Raw genomic sequence first — 17,032 nt, forward strand, 5'->3', positions numbered from 1 at the left:
AGCATAACTCGGAGAAAGCAAAGCTAGCTCGCTCCACGAGGAGAATGCCCTGGGGAGGGGGGTCATGTGTTGCCGATTTTTCGAGCCGTCCCGCACGGGCGGGACGTACTGCATCTTGCGTGCGCGCCCGGAGATAGCGATCGGAAAGTGATCGGTGAGCGCTCTTCCGTGCACGACTTAAGCGAAGCACACCTGGGGATGCGCCCCAGGGATGGCGGAGCACGAAACGCCCGACCGGGCCCTCCTCAACTCGGTGGGCATGTTTTTCGAGCCTGGCATCATCTCGGGCCATGACGTGGGCAGCAGCGCGCGGAACGCGAGCCAGAGCCGCGCCAAGGCCGCCGCTTGCCAGCTATGCATGTGTTCCCTCTCCCTCTGCCGCCGAGCCGCCCGGTGGCCAGGAGAAGGCAGCGCCCGCCCCGAGGCCTGTCATTAGCTTCGCCCGCAGCGGCCTCCCGGTCTTGTTCATTTGCCGCGAGGATGCTGGCATCTTTACGGCTCCCGGTTAGTTAGCCGGCGGCGTACGAGTGCTGCTGGAATGCGCCTCCCCTGGGCCCTGCCCCTGCGGCCGAGAGCACGCATGCCGCCGTTCCCTTTTCCCCTCGAGAATGGCTGTTCTTCGACGCTGACCTATACCACTCTTCCTTCAGTGGATGCGTGCTCAGTGGAGCGCGGCAGCGCCAAGATGGCGCTCGACGGGATTCGGCGTTGCATGCCGCCTCGGCGCCGCAAAATTGCAGTGCCTGATCGGGGCCGCATGACGCGGCGCGCGGGCCGATTCGACGCACTCCGTGTATATAGCGGACGAAGCCCCGCGCGGTGTTTAAACTCTCCCATGCCAGTGGCCGATAGGAGTTAATAAGGTGATGTGGTAAGATAAGGTGGCGCACGTGGCTGTGTGAGCGGCAACTGTGCCCACTAGAACGTGTGCTGTTTGAGGGACGCAACCTTCTGGCGCCTACCTCCATTTAGGTTGTTTTTGAAGCTGGTATCCTCGCACACGCTTTGGCGTCTTCCGAACAGCCAATAGGGAGGGGGGCCGCCGCGTGCATTTCTTTCGTAGACAGCATCCGTTACCCTGTAATAATGCCGAAGGATTGCGCTTGGTAGTGCATAAGTACACATAGTATATGATGTTAGAATATAAGATCAGTGCTCCCTGCGTTAAAAAAAAAAAAAAGTTTACAATGGAGAACTGCACAACGTAGCCAACAGTATACGTACACGTTCCATTGCTCAGTTCCAATATAGTCGTGTTTCAATGAAAGCACCGAATGTTACTCTCATGAGATGGCTCGAACGCCGCCTCGCGGCTAGCGCTCGCGATCCGAACGTTGTTCTTCACCCGTCACACGCAAGGCATACGTCAAAAGTAAAGGGCAGTGCGTCACTTGGGGCGCTGCCGGTGCCCCCGGGCACGCTTGCATTTCAGCCGAGACAGCCTGTTGTTCCCAGCGCTTTGTGCGCTACCAGTGGGAGCGGAGCCTTCGACGTGCGGGGCTCGCAAATGGCCCTTCGACTGCCGTCCCACGCGTTCCCGTCCGAATACTGTTCACTTTCCGCGCGCTCCGGAGGAAAAAAAAAAAAAAAAAAGAAGAAAATGGGCTCCCAGCACAAAGAAAGCCGCTCGCTTCCCGCCTTCCTGATTGCCTTTCGTCGCCTCCCACCTTATGGCTCGTTTCTCGCTAAAATTGTCTCTCGCTTTGAAATTTATCGGTCGCAGCGTTGCCTAAAGTTCAGGGGCGCTCTTTGTTTTGACTGCGGGGCGTTTGGGGGCACTGAGCAGGTGTTTTTGTTTGTTGTTAAGCGACCTCCGTCGTGCGTGTCGCGGCTCGGAACGGCGTCTTCAAAGCAACTTAACACTACCGTGATGCTCCTCTCGGACACTTTCTTTCCATTCTTTCTCTCTCTCTCTTTTTTTTTTTTAACCTCTCGCATCCTTTGTGAGCAGCCAACACGGCTGCAACATGCAAAGACAAGGGCCGCAAATGCGCGATTTGACCGCCAGGGCGTAAAATTTCTCACGCTTCTCTTGCCGCTTCGCCTTCTCCCGAAACGCTCGGTGCGTGTGCAGTTTTCTGGTTGTGCACTGCGGTTCTCACAGTTCCCATGCCTCTACTTTTGTTTAGGTGCGCTTGTTTTGTCCGTTGTCGTCCTGCGCGCTGGCGCCTGATTGTCTTCTGCGACAGGGGGTATACGTGGTTCTAGAGGCGTTGAACGCAGCTGTCCCGCACAGAAGGCAGCCTGTGAAATGTCAGCTTCAGTATCTTTTTCTTATTATTATTCTGCTCATCGCTTGTCGTGCGTTGTCGTGATGCGAACAAAAGTAAGGGTCCGCGCCAGAGTCGAAGCAGTCATCCACCAACGCGGTCACAAAGAGGTCAAGCACGAGTAACAAACGCCCGCGGCCGGCGTACTGACGTGTACAGTTTGAGTGACGCGTCGATGTCGAGCGGCGGCTCCAACTGTCTTCTTTTGTCTCGGCCACCCGTCTTTGCGTTCCCGTTGTTGTCATCGCCGCTTGGTTGGGCCAGTCCCAGCTGCGACTAGAAATCGAAGTGTGGCTCTACGGTCACGCTGAGCACGGCGCTTCGCTGCGCGATATAAAAAGACGCAGGCTCTGCGGTGGAGGAAGCGTGTGCTGCCTCGCGGCGAAAGAAGGGGGAGACGGCGAGAAGAAAAGCTGCAGCGCAAGGCGCGCGTGCGCGCACTAAATTGGCGCTGAAAAATTGCGGCCACAGCGGTGTCCGTCTGCGAAATTGCAACGGCGCGACGCACGCAACATCGCCGCGCCGGCAATAATGGGGATCCGGACTGCAGCGGAGAGTGCGGGGCACACACACCGAGTCGGCAACCTAACGGAACAAACAAAAGCTCGGGAGGAAGCAGGCATTCCTTCCGTCAGGACTGACAGATGGCGCAGAAGAAAGGGCGGCCAGAGACGACGAGGCGTCTTTTTGCGGACGATGACGGAGGGAGCTTCGCCCGAGCGCACGTTTTATTATGCGCGCACCCCTCGAGATGAGGCGGCAAGGAGCAGAGAGAGGAGAGAAAAAGGAGCGCTCTGGACGACGGGCGAAAGGGGGATGAGCAAAATGAAAAGGGACGCGGCCATCGCTGGGCGCGCCTCGGCGGCAGCGCGCAACTCGGGCCGGAATAAACGGTGCCGCCGCCGTGGAAGCAATCGAACGAGCAAGCTGGCCGCGTGGATTCGTCGACCTCGGCGGGCAGGGCAGCGGCGGCAAACATGCCTGGATGGGCGTCGCTCCTCTTCTGCGGCGAAGAACCCGTCCGACCGGTAGACCACACTCGCCTCGCTAGTGCACGCCCAGGGACGGGCCTCGGCAGCCATAACTCGGGTCTGTCCTGCGCGAGGCCGCCGAGAGCATCGCGCTTGAAAATCTCTGGTCGCTCGCTATCCGAGCTGGCCTGCGCTTGAGCGCACGCTACTCGTGGCGAACGGCTCAGAAATAAACCGGTCCCCCCGCGGTTTCTCTGATTTGCGTGCGGGGGGACACACCGAGCGTACGTGTCGTCGCAGTTGCCGTCTCACAGAACTAGGCGGAGTGGCACTCGAGTAAGCCATCAGCGTGCTCCTCGAGTGGCGCAGAAGCATAGAGAGGTATGCCACTCGGTGAAGTCGTGTACCCATCCCCTGACCCCCGCCGGCCGGGTAGCGCACGGCCGCGCCCTGGCCGGTCCAGCGACTGTTCGGGTGGGGCTCGCGTATATGCAAGGCGCAGCAGCATGCACGCCCAACGGGCGCGGCGACCGGGCTCGGGCTGGCGACGCTTTAACGACCGACAGCCGTCGCCGCGAGAGCTGGCCGCTCGCGTGCCGCGGGGATCGCCCGTCGTTGCGCATGTCAGAGAGCCCCCTCTTCTTGGGCCCCGAGTGCCTTTCGCGCAAGAAGGTCCGTTTGTGCCACGGCGACACATGACCACTCGACGTACTCAGCTATCAACTGCGCCAAGCTATTAAGCTTGGTGCAACAGCTATCAAGCCGCCTGTGCCGACCTCCGGAAAACCAGCTGCCGCCTGGCAGGTTACTGAAAAGCATGGCAACTTCTCTCGAAAAGCAGTCTCTCCATTGTGGCGCCGTCGATACCGTCGGGGTCAAGAACGGAGCGGGTCGCGGACGGTGTTGCATGAGCGCGCTCCTGGACAGCGGTGCCGGCAAGGACGACTGGCCGCTTCTTCGGTGGCTTCAAGGCTGGGAGCCTGGCTGCATGGCTCGGGCGCCTGGTCGCACATCTCGGCCGAGGACGCGCTGCGCGTGAGAGAATCGGCACACGCTCAAGGAGGGTCACGAGGGCACATTGCGACCAGGTGACCATACGTCACGCGAACTGAAGCGGGCGCTTACTGCCAGCTGCATGCGGTGGAAAATTATTCATAATGCGTGGGAACAGTATTGGCTTGACAGGTAGATGAGAGGGTAGCAAAGGTCGCGCGGTCGATGCAGATGACCGTAAATGAGAATGGAGCGATGCAGAACACATGTGCTTTGTGATGAAGCAACGGGTGGGGAACATTGAAGAAAACTGCCGGCAGCGGCTGCCTTAAGCGAATTCCTGCACCAAATTACAGTTGGGCACACATGTGCATTGTTTAATCACCACGAGCTCCGTCTTCTTTAAGAGGATTTGCGCTCAGATAGTTCTGTCCTAATGATTGACAACGTTTCGTTAAGGAGCTTTCATGTAGCAGTACATGTGCATTACCGGGCGTGTGGATGATCGGGTGTGCGGAGGGGGCTCAAAGCACAACGCGAAAGGATGTAGAGGTTGCGCGAGCGGTTCTCGCTTTTGACATACTTGCTTTACTATTTTTAAATGAGAAAGCTAGAAGGCGTGTTGGTTTCTTATTCGGCACCAGGCCGTCGTCACCCTTGTGTTTTCTTCCCGGTTTAATAGAAGCGACACGAGGTGTGCGCTTTTACTATTTATGCGCCTTGAAGACAAAGAACGAAAGTTTAGAAAAAAAGTTGGCAGACTGTAGATAGCACCGATAAGGTGTCTTGGATGACGGCTGTTGTGGCGACGTCCAAACATCAGAAGACACCGCCCTCAGGCACCCGGGTCTTCGTTAGACCTTAAGTAGTTGGCCGCGAGCTCTTCTATAATGCGCCTGGCTAGCTTTGGCGTTCCCACGTGTCGTGCCGTCGTCTGGGTCGGGAGAGCGCTCTTGTAAACGCGAAAGCAGCTCGTTTTCCCCTCATCTTCAAAGAAGGGCCACCGCTCTTGGCGGCTCTTGGTGCTCAACGTCTTCCCCCTAACCGCCAGGCGCTTTCTTGGGCGAAGGAAACAGAGCTGCCTGCGTCGTTCAGTTGTGCCCGGGAAAGAAAGGCCACCAGCTTCCCTCCGCGTTGCTCCGGCGAGCGCTCACTTCCCGGACGCGGATGCTCCCCTCAGCCGCCACTGCTGCTGCCTTCAGGCATGTAGCGAGATAAGAGCGACGAGCAAGCGGTGCTTCCTGAGCATCCGCACTGTTCCCAAATTGTTTTCCTAACTCCCCCTACCACTGCTCAGCGGCGGGCGGGGGCGCGATTCAGAGGACCTCCTCGTTTCACTGTGTGTGCGCAGTCTCTGCGGGACGCCGTCATTTCTTGTTTTTAAATTTTTTTTTTTCGCACACCGAATAGGCCGCAATCTAGAACCCATTCATGGGACCCCAGCGCCCGCAAATTGTACGCAGCATTGGCAGGCGGTTGTCCTGACTGGGGCCGCTGTTCTTTCTGCATGGGACAAGAATGTTACCGCGCTACTCCAAGACGTACGCCCCCGCGCCGTTGTTGTAAGCACGTATCGTTAACCCGACAAAAGAGGAGACTTCATGCCTCTACTGTACTTCCAGCACATAACGTCGCTCATACACCTAATTTGGGACTGTTCGAAACTGCGACGCTAGTGGCACAATGTCATGGGCAGCGTACCTGCCCACCACCTTCGAGCAATGGTTTAGACCATATGGGCGGGCACCAGCACCAAATGCAACCCTTGACTGTCTTCTCGAGTACATCCAGGAGCTGGGTCTAGGAATTAAGACACACCGCTCCCTACTCGTCTGGTGACAAGACGCTTGTCGTTTTCAGAATGCCGAAAGGTACGCGCGCACGAACTTTCGAACGAGTTCAACACGGAACCAGTGTCCGGCCATTGGTGCTCTTAGGAACGGCCAGTGTTGTAGGCGTTATAGAAAAAAAAAAACGAAATACGTCATTCTTTAAGTTCAAATAAATGGAACGCGTTACTGCCCTACTTTACCTACAAATTAAGGAAACGCGTTGCCGTCAACAAATTAAAGCAACACACTTACTTAGACGTTACTCCTTGCTAAGAAATTTTAGACAATGGGTCTTCGTTGCAGGAACCCAGGAGAGCAATTTTATAAAGGTTATATGTTATATACAAGAAGCTCTTACCCTCATCACTCATTTAGCGAGAGAACTTTGTACAAACCACTAGCACTTAAGTCAAACGTTGATGCCTGTAGAGTTACACCTGATGGCTTCCCCCTCTGTGTTATGTGGTACAATCATTTTTTCAACGTGAAATTAAACACAAAGCAAGGCTTCATCCTCAATGCTAACTCTGAAGTCTTTTTTCTTCCAAAGATCCACGGGATAAAAAACAAACAGCACTCTTTGAGTGTTTGAGAAGTATCTGGCAGTGCACAGAATAAAGTCGAGAATTGAACATGTGCACTGGTATCCTGAAAGGGTATCGCATCATCGTCAGCAGGTAAAGCTTAAGGCAACTTTGCCGCTACCGCTCTTGAGCTCGCCCGCAAAGGCACCGTTATGAAGAATGTAGCAGTCAGCGCTCCTTTCCTCTCGCCACGCTTGACGTCGTTCGCTCGGCGTTGCCTCGACTCGAACAAGACTTGCTTTCCTGAAGTTGCATCGAAATGTATGTAGTTGAAACTACGCTTACACGTGTACCAGCCGCATTTACGAAAGAATGTTATCAACAGCGCCTAACAGCGACACATAAATAAATGAAAACAAACGGTTCCCGCGTCAGCCTCGGAAGAAGCGATGGCGCGGATGAATCACGGCGCGCCACCTGCTCCGCACACACCGAAGACGGAGCTTATAGGCGAAGGAAACAAACGTAAATTAAAGGCGCTGTTGACGCGCGATTTGCATTTCTTATGCGAAAGCCAGTCGCCTGCTGGCGTCTCTCGCATAACGACAGGAGATCGATGTGGATGTTACGTTGTCGCGCGGATGCCATCTATCTCGCCCTAGCTTCGGCTCTTTCGCGTCTGCTTAGCGGAAAGACCCCACGGACACAATCAGTGACTGGTGGCTCTTGAAAGAAGCTGCGCGACAGGGCAACGAGGCTTACATGCGATATCAACAGCTTTCAAAAGTATATCTGCGCATTTGATTTCTTCTCTATAAACGGTGCAGAATAATGTCACCATCTTTTTGGGCACAAACGCAACGCAGGAGCAGATTCATTAACGAGAAATGTTTCTTTCATACCAAAATATCCACTTCAGCACTAACGGTTCATTGAACGTTTCTTTATAATTATTTTATAACTTGTTTCGAGAGGATTAGAGCGAATGTGAAAGAAAGTGTTTCTCAGCTGCTGCATATTTTTGCATCACACCAAATTTCCGTACGGCTACGTAACCTTTCTGTGTGTGAGTTTGCATATTTACTTCGATCAACTTATAAAACACGTGATCTGTGATCGTGCAATGCTCCTCGTCCATGCTAACCCGACTAATCAATACTCACTCACACACAACACTTGCCGTCCATTATTTAGCAGTCGCCGAGTAGATAAACAGCAAGCGCAACACCCTGCAGGTCATGCGGGCTGGGCTACGCAATTTTTCACCCAAGAAGCACTTTTGCTCTGTGTCCACGCTTCATTAGAACGTTTTAGAATGGCGTTGATGCTCTACTGCTACCTTCACCTCTCAAACCAGGCCATGTGCACGCGTTGGCTTCACCGCGGAGCCAACACATGTGCGGAAATAGCGACACCACGTAGGGTGGTAACAACGTGGCAGCAGTAGAGCGGTAGCGTTGCTCTAAAGCGTTTCTTAGCATCGGCGTTCTTATTAAGGATCTCGGGCCGAATTCGCAAAGCTCTCCGTTCGTAACTGCCTAAGTGCCACTGGCCGGCTCCCTTCGCTAATGGTATGCCCAACATCACGATTGTCTGACATCAGCTTTTACGATTAATTCTAGCGTAAAATCTTCTGTTGTGTCCTTGTTCGGACTACTTAGCTGCTGGGCACGAAGCTGACGCGGAAAGTTGGATCAACCCCATTTCTATGCCCTTCCCCCAGCGCTGCCAAACGGAAACTTCTCTGGTTAACGCCCCACCACTTGTACCTTGCTTTCGCCTCCATCAGTAGCGCACCCAGGATCTCTGTCAGGGGGGGGTTGACAGTTTGCCAATACCATCTAAACAGCACTAATTTCGATTTCTTCACGGGAAATTGTAAAAAAAAATGCGCTTTTTGCGAGTGTGCAGACGATTGCGCGTCTTGCATCTTAGTTGCAGCACTCAAATGCGTAAGGAAAGAAAAGGGGTTAAACAAAAAGAGGGGGGGGGGGGGGGGTTACAACCCCCGAATCCCCCCCCCATCGGTGCGCCACTGGCCTCCATCATCTCCTTGTGGCGCTGTTTTCTGTTTTACCGAAGGTGAGAGGCTGTACCTGTAGCTCTAATAACTGCAAGGGTCAAGGAAGGGGCACATGCAAGACGCAAACGCTATAATATGGTCAATGCGGCGGCTGGCCGAACGGCAGCTGCGGAGACGATCGAGAAGAACACGGCCTATTGGCCGCGCCTCGCGCTGCTGTCTCCGCCACGGCTACCGGCTCTGGCGAACTGATCTAATCCCCTGGAGGATATCCATTTATTTCGGGGCCAGCCGAGGAGGATTCCTGGCCGGATTAAGCAAGCAGCGGGAGGGGCCCCCGCGGTGAGCTGCCACGCTCGACGGGGACGAGAAATCCGTCCTGCCACATCTCCCGCATCGCGACTCGGCAGACGCGCCGCGTTATTATTATTCTTGGGGCGACGGCGGCTGAGGGCCGCCCTGTCCGAGGCGATTTAACGCTCGCTCGATCAGCGAAACGAATTGCCTTTTACTGCCTCCTCAGACGACGCGCAGTGGGGTCGCCACGAGACTCCTTCTTAGCCGCCAGCCAGACGCTGATTAGTCAATCGTTACGCGACGTCTACGCTGTGTAGTCGAAACCACCGCGGTGGCGCAGCACACGAGCAACCGGTTTCGTCGTGTTGCAGTACCAAATCACGCGGCGTGTGCAAGCTTAACTAGCACGAATAGCATTGCCATCTATTTTGCTAATGTTATATTCACGAAACGACAATCCATGCCATTAAATACTTTTTGTTACCTCCATTTCATTTTGTCTCTTGTGTGCAAGCTAACGTTAGAAAGGTTTTCAGGTTCATATGCACTAGCAAAGAAAAGGACAACGAAATGGCGAATCGAGGAGACAAAGCTTTCAAGGGAGGCGGGTGAGGGTGACTCATTTCTTGTAGGTCTGCAAAGTTTCGTTCACTTCTTGTCTCCAGTGTCATATGCGCCGGTGGAACGTTTGCTGCAGGCGAACGAAGAGCGAAAAGGCGGAGCTCCGTCGGCGCGGGGTCCAATCCCAGAGCGAACGACCCCGCCCCGAGCCTTTTTCAACAAGTTGTCGGGACCTTTCCCCCGCACATTCTCCCCTACTGGGCCGATTCCCGATCTATTGTGATCTTGCAAGCTCGTTCGCCAAGGTCTCGCAGCCGACTCGCCGAGTAAAACGGGCGGCGCGAACATGAAAGTTCAGGTCGCTGTTTATGGTATCGCCATGGTGGCGACTCTCGCAGGGTTCGATCCTCGTGAGCGCCCATCGCATGCTCCAAGTTCGCGAATCGACAATGCAAGTCGCGGGCATTTCTCGCCGTCGGAGCGCTTTTCATAGCGGCGTCTAAGTTTAGGGGGCGGGGAAAGCATTGGTCCTGGTGTGCGCGTTGGTCCGAAAACGCGACAAAACTAATATACTCTTTATCCTTGGCGAAGGCGTCGGGAGGTTTATGTATAAGTGAGAACAACAATTTAGGCAGACGGCCAGTTCGAAAGGCGCCTCACTACTGGCCCAACGGCCAAGTGCGGATTGTATCTTTTATGCGCGGCGCCTGGAGACCGGTCAGGAAAGAGGCAGCTTGTGGTCAAGGAGGTTTTCTAACCAACAGTTCTGAAATGGAAGAAACAGATGCCATTTTTTTCTAACACAGGGAGGAAATGGCAAGGGCGTTCGCGTTTGTCGTGTTTGTTGTGGTATGCAGCGCCACCTGCAAAAGTCGCCTGGCTGTGCAGTGTTCCTCGTAAGCACAAAAAGCGTCCCCCACATGATGAGCGCATGAGTTTCAACGGCGCACTGTCTTTCTCGCAGCTGCCCTCCGCTCTACGTCGGCGAGTACTGCCAGCACGCGAATCCGTGCCACACCGGAGGCCCGGGTTTCCGCTGCCAGAACGGCGGCACGTGCAACGTGGAGATGAGTGTCACAAACGGACCCAAGTTCTCGTGTACATGTCCCGTGGGCTACACGGCCACCATGTGCGAGATCAAGGTGCCCAACGCCTGCGACACGCAGCCCTGCCACAACGGGGCCACGTGCCAGCTGCTGACGCTGCAAAACTACACATGCTTGTGCGCCAACGGCTTTCGAGGTGAGTGCCGCCAAAAAGAAGACACATAAATAGTGGCAACGAAGTAGTTCACGATTGTAGGGGTCCTACCTTCGCCCGCCACTGTAACCGACTAATCCAATCATGGTGCATAGCTCATGGTTCGTGCTCTATAAAAAAAAAAAAAAAGAAAAAAAATGCGCCGTTGTTTTTACTGGACGTTTCCCGACAGCATCGGCTGCCAACTATTTCCTGTGAAATGTACAGGTGTCCGTAATTTCATTCCACAGCACTGCGATAACGCGTCGTCATATTTAGAGTAATTTCCCGTAAAAAAATACCAGACGTGTATATATTTTCATTCCACGGCACAGCAAACATACGCCGTCATATTTACAGTAATGTACCGTAAACAATTCAGAAGGCTGTAATTTCATTCCATGAGACCGCAATGCATTACATGCCTTAACTTTACACAAGCTACCACACGTGAACTGATCTGGGCACACTTGTCGATCGATGCAGGCAAGTACTGCGACAAGGTGGACCACTGCGCCTCCCAGCCGTGTCTAAATTACGGCAGCTGTCAATCCAAGGAAGATTCGTATTCGTGCATCTGTGCGCCGGGGTACAGCGGAGCCTCGTGCGCGGTTGACGTGGACGAGTGCCAAACACGACCCTGCATTCATGGAACATGCCTCAACACCCAGGGTTCCTTCAGGTAAGCCTCGGATTGCCAGCACCGGAATATCGGTGCTGTGGCAAACTGTCAGGAGGCACGAAAAGTAATGCTTGCCTCCTTGCAGTTGCGTCTGCGAAGCCGGCTACACGGGCCAGCTGTGCGAATCCCAGTACATTCCGTGTGAGCCCAGCCCCTGCATGAATGGCGGTACCTGTCGGCCCATCGACTCGCTCAACTACCAGTGCTCCTGTCCTCCAGGTAAGGCTCGCTCGACGAGCACGCGATTCTCTGTCGCGACGTGGACGGCACTGACAACTTGCTTCTGGCGCAGGCTTCACGGGTACAAACTGCGAGACGAACGTGGACGACTGTCCGGGCAACCTGTGCCAGAACGGCGCCACCTGTCTGGACGGCGTCAACTCGTACACGTGCCACTGCCCGCCCACGTACACGGGGCCCTACTGCACCAAGGACGTGGACGAGTGCGCTCTGCGGCCCAGCGTGTGCAAGAATGGCGCCACGTGCACCAACACGATAGGCGGCTACTCGTGTATCTGCGTCAACGGCTGGACGGGCGCCGACTGCTCGGAGAACATCGACGATTGCGCCGTGGCCGCGTGTTTCAACGGTGCCACGTGCCACGACCGAGTCGGCTCCTTCTACTGCCAGTGCGCACCGGGCAAGACGGGCCTGCTGTGCCACTTGGACGACGCGTGTGCCAGCAATCCGTGCCACGCGGGTGCCATTTGCGACACGAGTCCCATCGATGGCACGTACCTCTGCTCATGCCCCAACGGCTTCCAGGGCGTCGACTGCACCGAGGACGTGGACGAGTGCGCTCAGGGCTTCCCTTGCGAACACCAGGGCCTCTGCGTCAACACGCCTGGCTCGTTCCGTTGCAACTGCACCCGCGGTTTCGCCGGGCCCCGATGCGAGGTGAACATCAATGAATGCGACTCCAACCCCTGCCAGAACGAGGGCACGTGCCTGGACGAGCGTGGCGGCTTCCGCTGCGTCTGCATGCCCGGTAAGTGTGCCCCTGTTGTCCACCGTAGAGTTGCACGAGGCCGCTGCTTCTCATGCTGCGAGTATTTACGGTTCCTGAAATCATGCCCAGTGGTCTGAGCAGGGGCATTAAGCACTGACTTTGCTCCTGCTCGGCCGCTGAGGACTGACCCAATCATGCTGACGACGTCTGCACATCTGGCGGCGCGCTTGGATAGAGAAAACGTTGGCGGTATAAGGACCAAGCAGCCAGATTGCTTGGAAAACAAAGCTTACGTAATTTATCTCTGCCTTAACAGCTGTCATTCGCAGACATGCGCAAAGGTATTCAACTTTCGACACTAGGCTGCACATAGCCTTACGTTTGCTCTTCTGGAGTTACTGCGAAAGCGCGTTTGCTACAGCTCTGCTAAAATATGCATTAACAAGGTCACTCTTAAAGACATGGAAAGCAGTAGGTGGACATTCTTGCTTGAAAAGAGCTTTGCGGAATCATGTTAGTTGACAAAATAGCAAAGATAATATGTTAGTTTAATAATAAAATAATAATAATAATAATAATAATAATAATAATAATAATAATAATAATAATAATAATAATAATAATAATAATACTTCTAAGAGAAGTTGGGACCTAGAAGACGGAATCGCACCAAATTGTTTCCAGGCTTTTTTTTTTTTTTTTTTTTCCCTTTGCAGTTGCAGGTAAATTCACGCTTGCGGGTAATTGGCAGAGACACTGAAGACAAAACGCTATGTACGTTACTCTCTTTGCTCTCTCTCCCAACGTGGGTCCCATTTTCGATGGCTGTTGCTTTGTGGCGACCGATTTTCCTTCTTCAATGTGGTGTACGACTTGTTTAGGCAGTCAAACGGCGCTCTAACAAAGTTTCAGAGTGCAGTGCCACACCAGCGTCGTCAGCCGGCTTTATAAAAGTCGGTCACAGCGCCCGCACAGCCCAGTAGTTTTTTACCATGCGGCGAGCGCAAGTTCGAAGCGAAGTGAGTAAGCGCACGAAAGGGGTCTGGGTTTTGCATAAATGCGTGGTCCCGGAAGTGTGAGTGCCGTTCTTCGGCGAGGTTTGTCTGGCTGGTGCGCGTGGTCCGGTGCCGAGGAGGAGGTCGCGCCCCGGCGCCCTGTCAATCAGACCTCTGACAACGGCGGCAAGGGCGTCGTAGCCGTACAGCGAAAGAAAAAGGCGCGAGACGCCGCTGCACGTGTATGGCTTTAGGGCAACAACCGACAGCTTGTCACCTATAGAGCAGCGCGTCCTGTCCGAGTATGAGTTGGCCAGCAGTCGGCAAGCGCGTCACGTGCCTTCGTATTTTGAAACACCGACACCAGAAACTGAGGAGCCTGAAATGGTACTTTCGTTAGCCGGGATACTTTATTGTTGTTTAATACAATGAGATTACATTAAAAAAAAAAAAAACGAACAGGAGTGTGCTGGGGTCGTGTAAGCAGATTACTCAAGGGAATAAATGTATAGTACCTGAAAACGGTATGCAATAATGTGCGAATAAATAACGTGAAGGCTCCGGAGCGTATGGGCTTTGCCTTACAACAACACAGAATCGAGAATTTCCTCATCGCGATCTCTCCATCTCAAGAAATATTCGCACTAATCAGAAGATGCGTCAGCAAGAGATGGTCGGCACAGAATGCAGAAGGAAAGGAAACGCATGTGCGCGCACGGGCAAGCGTTGCCTGCCTTCTTTCACACATAACTCACGCACGCACGCACGCACGCACGCATGCAGTGAGCTCGAATGCTGGACGCGACTCGCAGCCAGGTATGCTACTAAGTCTTACGCTAAACAAACGTGCACGTGCGCGTCGCAGATGCAGTAAAAAAAAAAATTTGGAGAAAAACAGCGCCGACAACCCAGTCGCAGCGAGCTCTCTCGAGATGTTCCCAGAGCAATCTTCCCACGTCGAGACCACGCGAAGAAATAATCGTTCGTTTCTTCGCCACTTCGCGTCACTCTGGCTGGAGTCGCGGCGCAAATGCGATTACGGCGGCGCCGACGCATGTACACACAAACTCTGAAGGAGTGAAACAAAATTGCTAAAAAAAAAAAACAACAACAAAAGAAAACTGACTGCAAGCAGTTGTTTCAAGTCGAGTGCACACGGTGTGAGAAACCTCGGGAGCATCGGGAAAACGAGATGAGTTGCGAAGGGAGGACGTGAGAAAGGTACGGCCACTGTTCTCACTGGTGCTCAAGTAACGCGGGCCATAGAGCTCACGCCCAGCCGCGGACGTGCATATAAGCACCTCGCAATACTAGCGGTGCCGTTGTGTGAGGGTTGTTTCGCTAGTGCACGATGCCACCTGCTGAAGGGAACTCATTCTTGGGCCGACTGGGAATTCTGGCACGAGTCGTCGTTGCGTACCAACAACTTTGTGAAGATACGTCCTGGCCCGGACTTCACAGAGCTGTTCTTACGCAAGAACACTTCGTAGAAACGAACGCGGTCGTTCTGTCGGCTGCTTTCTTTTCGGACCACTGCCTCTGGGGCGCTGTAATCAGCAGGTCTAAGAAAGCACCGAGCTTACAAGTGCTAACCACAATTTTACAAGCTCTCGCGCATTACGATTGTAGCGCAGGTTCTGTCAAGCTGCGTTCGTGCAAGCCACTATGCTTTGCCTCGAATGCGTGCGGTTTGATATCGGGGTTTTCCGGTATTTATTTCTCAGTATTATGCGGGTACCTCTCAGCATTCCTTCTAAACTACTTTTGCATTTCGCAACAGCTTTCCTTTTTTTTTTTTTTTTTCATCATGAATAACGCGTTATCTACCGCACAAGCAGAGTGTTAGCCCTTGCTAGCATGCTGCTCTGCCCATTCTGAATGAAGTTTGGCTTGCCCGTATTTACATTGTGAAGAAAAAACGTTACTTTCACAAAGGCAGTGGAGTAAACGCAGTTTGAACTTGTGAAAATGCATGCGCATATACATGCAGATGTTTTCGTAGGTGAGCCAGCAGCACCTTTATAATTTGCGTCTGATAGAAACTGCTCTCCACGTTTACGATAGACACTGGGAAAGAAAACGGCTTCACCACTGCTGCAGCCGAGATGTATTCGCAACGGTACATTTTCCGGAACGAAAGAGGCTCGACTTTTTCCGGCATACACAGAACGTGTACTTGAACATTATTTCTTGAGAGCCTGCACAAAACTTGGCAACGTCAAAATTGATGTCCATATACGGGCAGGTCTGTTTTGGAAGTTCTTATTCAGTATGAAAACCACTGAGGCCAAAAAGAACGTAATCTTCACTCGTGCCGGAAGTCTTGGCAAGGATGGACTACATACTGCATTATAAAGGAGCCAAGACTGAACTAAGTGTGTTCGGTAACTTTTACTACGCCACAGCGGCTCAAATACGATAAACTACTTTGAGATTCGTGACGTCACATTGACGTGTGCCGGCACTGAGGTTTCGGCGCGAAATTCAATGGAGCTTTGACCTTCATTTTCTTTTCTAATGATCGAACTCTTAATACCAAGTTAACGAAAATATAAATTTAAAAAAATACTTTATCAGACTACACTGATTCAGTGTTTCTCTTTAGTGTTCCTTCAAGCTTGTTGATCGGCGGTTGTGGGAAATGCGCCAACCAGCCTTCCATACTTGTGACTAGCATATATATAGCGCTCTTTTCGGCTTATACGAAATTCCTAATGTAATGTAATCGACAGTTATTTCTCAGCATTTATAATCGGTAAATACAGGAAACTCCAAACCCCTGCGTATAGCGTATACGTAGGCGGTGAGCAACATAAGAAGCTGCTAATGTGGTGATGGGGGGCAGTTTTGTGTCCCGAAGACGGAGGAGGAAGCGGGCGGCGCAATCGTGAGTCGACAGAAAGCGAGCTGCTCGCGGCGTCTCTTTTTGAAAAAGGCCCCGTGCACCTGGCCGAGGAGGAGGCCCGGCGGCTCCCGTGGGCATGGGAAAACGACGAGGGATCCGCGCCTCCTCGCCGGGCGGCCTTTCATTCCCGCCAGATCCGACCGGAAGTGCCGGCACACCACTGCGGCAGCCTCCTCCTTCGGGCGCAGATGTCTCTCGCAAGAGGCCCCCGCGCTGCACGGACCGCAGTGCAGATGTTTTCGCGCTCCATCGTAATTCATGACCTCGGGCCTGCCTCGCGTTAGTCGCACCAACGTGGCCGACACCGCGACGTGGCGACGACACAGCGCGCGCCGATCGAGTTGAACGGCCCACAGGCGCGAGCTTCGAGCAGTTTTTCTACGTACAGGCGTTTTGAAAATGCTGTATAATGCTGCCAGACGTCTAACAGTCGGATTAATAGTTTCCGCGGTAGCCAGGCGTCCAAACCACCAGCGCTAGCTTAGCAGAAGTAAGCGTTCACCGCTGCGCAGCCGGCCAGCTGATGAACGTCATCACGTAACAGCGCTGGTAGCGCGCGTGTCGCAGCGACACACGTGTTAGTCACAACAATCACGGCACATGGGATTCCACAAACCGGGTATTTCGTCTGGGCACCCGAGCAGCTATTACGTGCCGATTTAAAACGCGCGCATATAAAAGCCGGCGATTAGAGCATTCTCCTCTTTCTTCCAGGGGCGCATTTAATTTCGCTTGCGTTGTAACGATCGACTTGACAGGAAACTTTTAAAAAAGAAATTCCCAACAGGTGG

The 17,032-nt window shown here is 53.4% G+C and overlaps 1 protein-coding gene across 2 annotated transcripts in view; it reads left to right on the forward strand.

Annotated features, from left to right (window-relative positions):
* Nucleotides 1-17,032, forward strand: part of LOC119436976 (neurogenic locus Notch protein) — a 72,740-nt gene that overhangs the window by 35,517 nt on the left and 20,191 nt on the right. For both annotated transcript variants that reach the window (XM_037704026.2, XM_037704027.2), the window contains exons 3-6: nucleotides 10,436-10,713; nucleotides 11,197-11,392; nucleotides 11,478-11,611; nucleotides 11,685-12,380. In XM_037704026.2, coding sequence (XP_037559954.1) covers nucleotides 10,436-10,713; nucleotides 11,197-11,392; nucleotides 11,478-11,611; nucleotides 11,685-12,380 — 1,304 coding nt within the window. The remainder of the gene's footprint in view (nucleotides 1-10,435; nucleotides 10,714-11,196; nucleotides 11,393-11,477; nucleotides 11,612-11,684; nucleotides 12,381-17,032) is intronic.

Source organism: Dermacentor silvarum, chromosome 1 (genome assembly GCF_013339745.2).
Source record: "Dermacentor silvarum isolate Dsil-2018 chromosome 1, BIME_Dsil_1.4, whole genome shotgun sequence".
Classification (NCBI taxonomy): Eukaryota; Metazoa; Arthropoda; class Arachnida; order Ixodida; family Ixodidae; genus Dermacentor; species Dermacentor silvarum.